General features: G+C 34.8%; 1 protein-coding gene across 1 annotated transcript; it reads right to left on the minus strand.

The window, feature by feature from the left end:
* Window positions 1-492: 492 nt before the first annotated feature.
* Window positions 493-3,159, minus strand: LOC118835975 (protein FAM217A-like). The gene has a single exon (XM_036743296.1). It carries the CDS (start codon window positions 3,026-3,028, stop codon window positions 1,910-1,912), a length of 1,119 nt encoding a protein of 372 aa, XP_036599191.1. The 5' UTR covers window positions 3,029-3,159; the 3' UTR covers window positions 493-1,909.
* Between the last annotated feature and the right edge of the window lie 1,736 nt (window positions 3,160-4,895).

Consider the following 4,895-nt stretch of genomic DNA (forward strand, 5'->3'; position numbering starts at 1 on the left):
AAAATGTTATATAGATGGGGGAAAAACATATGTACACAATCACTGATATCCACTAAGTTGTTTTGTTTACATTCGAATGAGGTTTAAGCTTTTCTATGCCTTTGGTATCTTTTCTTCATTCAGTTACCTTGCATATTTATCCCTCAATACTCTTATATTCCCCCCCCCCCCATTTTTCTGCTTCTCTTCTAATTTTAGTTTTATTGGTTTTCATTATGCAGAATTTTTTATTTACTAAAAATCATCCATTTTACTTTTTGTTAATCTCTCTATTGTTTAGTCATAAAATCTTCCCCCATCCATAGATCCGTAGACAGAGAATTTCTTCTATGCTCCTCTAATTTGCTTATGACTCAACCCTTTATGACTAAATCATGTTCCCATTTGGAGATTATCTTGGTGGATGGTGAGAGGTGTTGGTCTTTACTTAATTTTTGCCAGATTATTTCCAGCTTTCCCACTAGTGTTTTTGTTTTGTTTTGTTTTGTTGTAAATATAATTAATTCTGGCCACATTTGCTGGGATAATTAGATTTGTTAATAGTTACTATGGTTTTTTGTTTCTATATGTTGTATATTTAATCTGTTCCACTGATAAACCTCTCTATTTCTTACTCGGTAGAAAAATGTTTCAGTAATTACAGCTTTGAACTACAGTTTGAGATCTAGTACTGCTAGGCCTCTTCCCTCCTATTGTCTTTTCATTTATTCCCTTGATATCAATATCTCTTGATATTCTTGAATTTTTTGTTCCTCCAGATGAATTTTGACATTCTTTTCTAGCTCTATAATGTAATCCTTTGTTAGTATGATTTGTTAGTTATGGCACTGAATAAATTAATTTAGGTAGTATCATACTTTTATTATATTTGTTCAGCCTACTCATGAGTAATTAATATTTCTCTAAATATTTAGATCTGTCTTTATTTGTGTAAAGAGTGTAGTTCATGTGGTTCCTGTGAGTGTCTTGGCAGGTAGATGCCCAAGTATCTTATACTGTCTATAGTTATTTTATTTGAAGTCAGTTATACAATCTTTTTTTTGCATTTGGTATTATGAGACTAAGAAATAGGCATAACAAAAGTTCAGTCTTTAGAATTTTATTTAATGAAGTTTTTCTTTGTGATGAAAACACAAAAGGTTTACCAATATGTCATGACAAATGCTCTTAGATTTATATGAAGTACAAAGCAATAATTTTTCACAAAATTTGCTTCACTGCACTTCAAGTAATCTTTGTTTTAGTTTACTTTGTTTTCCTTTTAATACTTGCAACTGGGAGTGATAAATCATATTTCAAATGGTTTGATGTGCCACATTTTTATCCAGTGAGAATCACAACAGAAAAAGGGTTATTTTGGTCAGTGTTTGAGTATTTTTCACATATAGTTGTAAATAAAGGAGACTGACAATTCCTCTTCTAAATATAGAAGTCTATTTACAGCTATATTTTTGACAATGTCTCTTTTTTTGCTCTATGATAGTTTATTTTTCCTTTTGTCTTAGGCAAACAAAGAGAAAGGAATGACACTGGCACAAAGACTTTGACTGCAAACATCTTGTTGAAACCATTCTAACCAGTGGATGAGTTGTTTGAGCAGTGGAAGGACTTGAAGTTGATCTGGATGAAATTTCTTGTCGTGGATTTAATTAGAAATCTATGAGAAATGAAAAGTCATCACAAGTAACAATGAGTTTAACTATGGTGGGTGAGCTTCTTTCTGATAGATAGTAGTCTAGATCACTACATTTTGAAGTATTCTCAAGTTTACAAGAACTAGAGGTTTTTCTCTTTTTTTCTCTCTCTTCTTTTTTGATTCTTTACATTTATCTATGCAAGCTATATGAAGAGGCAAAGATTCAGGATATCTCGATGCCTTCTTTTTGGATCTGCCTTTGGAGGAAATGGATTATTCAGGAACAAAAGGAGTGGAACAGTTGAATGGTATCTTTGGCCTCTCCTTCTGTATAGTCATGTGTTGTTTTCTTTCCATCTCCAATAAACGATTTATCAGCTTCTCAGTGGAGTATTCTATATGATTGAATGCTAATTTCCATTTTTTAGATTTTGAGAGGGCCAGTTTACGCAGGTCTAGAGTATTAAAAGGTGGTGGGAGAAAATCAGGATATGAAAATACTTGATTTGGCTGTTCTGAGAAAGGTTCTTCAAAGTCATCTATTACTTCTGGCCTTAAGTTCAGGTCTATTTTTTTAAAGTGATTGAGCAATATATCTCTCACATTTTCATCCTCTGATAAATCACTTTTATCAATTAGATTTTCTTCCATGCTGTTTTTCCCACACTTTGCATTCCAAGTTGAAGAGAATAAAGTTTTGTCATTATTGCATTCTGGAGCTGAAGATGGGTTACTCTGGGGCTCATATTTGTCTTTACAAAAGTCTCCATCAGCAGTAGGCCAGTGGAGACTCAGTGACATCTGTCTTTGAGGTCCAGGATAAGAATCAGCTTGTCTGCCAAAGGAGGAACCACATGGTAGTGAGTGGTTCAGAATGAACCTTAGACGATTGTTATTTACATTAAAGCCAGTTTCCAAAGGAAATTTTTGAAAATCCTTATTCTGCATTATTACTGCTTCATTAGGAGGATAGCTGCAGAATTTAAACTTCTCTTGTTTATTATCCTTCTGTGATTTTTTGTGTGAGTTCTCTGACAAACAAAATTCTTTCAGTTGTTCTAGTGGCATTTCCAAATGAATCTTTTTCAGCCTGCCACCTGCCCTGCTCTTCATTGTAGGTGGGAGGTTTTTACTTTCAAGAGTGAAGACATCTGATTCAAAATTCCAGTGATTTCCATTCTCATGAGGGTTGTATGTCATGGGGAGATGAGTGCCAGGGATCCCACAAAATAAATTTGTTTCCCCCATTTTGTTGAAGTGTTGTTCAATCTCCACAGAGTCCTGGGCGCATTTTCCTTCCCTGATTTTCTCAGGTGTGGTGCTACATGCTCGGGTACGGTTCCCCCCCAGGAACCCCAGTGAGGTTCTGGGGCAGATGCTCTTCTCTGTCATCTTGAGGGGGCAGTGGGACTTGCAAGGGGCGACCTCCTTAAAGATGGACTTTTGGAGCCCCAACTCCCTGAGGGGAGCAGAAGGTGGGTGGGCCACAGAGTTGGGCAAGTGACCGAGGCGCTCCCGCGTCTGAAGCTGGGTTTGAGGGGAGGGGCGCTGGAAGATGGGCAGATAGAGGAGGGATCCGGCTTTCCAGGGCTATCGTCTCTAGGCAACCACAATTGCACCTGGTTACTTCCTCAGGGGCTGTGATCCGCCAGGTCAGGAAGCACTGGTGAAGCTATGAGCCTTACCGCGGTTACCAGTGCAGCTTGGGTTGCCCAGGCGGTGGGAGGAGAAGGGAGGAGGGAAGGGTGAAGGCTGGAGGCAATGTTAGTTACTTTCTAAGGAATTTCTCTCTCTGTCTCTTCCTGCTGAGTTTAGTTTCTAATATACAGAAATGTTGGTGATTTTTAGGGGCTTATTTTATAACCTGCAACTTTGTTGAATTTATTATTATTATTCCCTCTAGAGTTCTGTAAGAACACCGTCACATCATCTGCAAAGAGTGACAGTTTTGTTCCCTCTTTGGCAATGATTGTTTCTTCAATTTCTTTTTCTTGTCATATAGCTAATATCTCCAGTACAATATTGTGGAACCATAATGTGTTAGTGTATATCCTTGGTTTACCACTAATTGGAAAGGTACGTAGTTTTCTCCATTACAGACAATTGCAGACTCTTGGTTTTAAATAGAGGCAACTAATCATTCTAAGGAAAGCTCCACTTTTTCCTTTTCTTTCTAGTTCTTGTTTTTAACAATAATGGGTTGTGTATTTTGTTAAATAATTGTTAAATAAAATTGTTAAATAATAAAATCGTTAAATAAAATAATCATATGATTTTGCTGGTTATTAATATGTATATGTATGCACATATATATATTTAAACATATATGTGTGTGTATAATTTTACTGCTATTGAACCAGCCCTAAATTCCTAGTGTAAATCCAGTCTGATCATAGTGTATGATCTTTGTGATATATTGCTATAGATGAGCTGCTATTATTTTATTTAAAATTTTTGCATTGATATTCTTTAGGAATATTTGACTATCACTTTCTTTTTTTCTGTTTTGACTCTTCTTGGTTTCAGTATCATGACCATATTTACATCATATAATAAATATCATAGGTACACTTCTTTTACAATATTTTCCCAAACATTTTATGTAGTATTGGAATTAAATGTTCTTTGGATGTGATATAATTCTCTTGTAAATCTATCTGGTCCTGTTTCTCCCCACCATCCCAATAAAGGAGACATTGTGTGGCTTGCTCTAGACAGCTTTTTCTTAGAAAGGTTTATTTAAGAACTCTTTTTCTATTCTGTTAATCTAAGCAATTTCTATTGTTGTAGTTATTTATCCATTTCATTTAGATTATCAGTTTTATTGGCATATAATTCTGTGAAATAGCTTTGAATAATTGCTTTTATCTCATTTGTTGGTTAAAAATTTACTTTTCTCATTTTTGTAATGGTAATTTGGTTTTCTTTCTTTTATTTTAAAATGATCACCTAATGGCCTGTTTTTTTTTTCAAAAAAAAATCCAGCTCCTAATTTTGTTTCTAATTCAATGATTTTTTTTCCTTTCAAATTTGTTCATCTTGCCTTTGATTTTCAGCATTTTTTATATTTAATTGGAAATTTTTGATGTATTGTGGTTTTCTAGAGGTTGTTGTTGTTGTTACATGCCCAATTTGTTGATCTGTTATTTTTGTCTTTGCTTGATGAAAGTGTGTAGAGGGTATAACGTTTCCTCTAAGTACTGCTTTGGCTGCATTCCAAAAATTTGGCATGTTTTCTCATTGTTAATGAAAATATTGA

This window comes from Trichosurus vulpecula, chromosome 2, assembly GCF_011100635.1.
Source record: "Trichosurus vulpecula isolate mTriVul1 chromosome 2, mTriVul1.pri, whole genome shotgun sequence".
Lineage (NCBI taxonomy): Eukaryota > Metazoa > Chordata > Mammalia > Diprotodontia > Phalangeridae > Trichosurus > Trichosurus vulpecula.

What these genes read in the sequence shown, in the direction of transcription:
- LOC118835975 (XM_036743296.1), bottom strand. Translation starts at nt 3,028, where the DNA reads ATGACAGAGAAGAGCATCTGCCCCAGAACCTCACTGGGGTTCCTGGGG.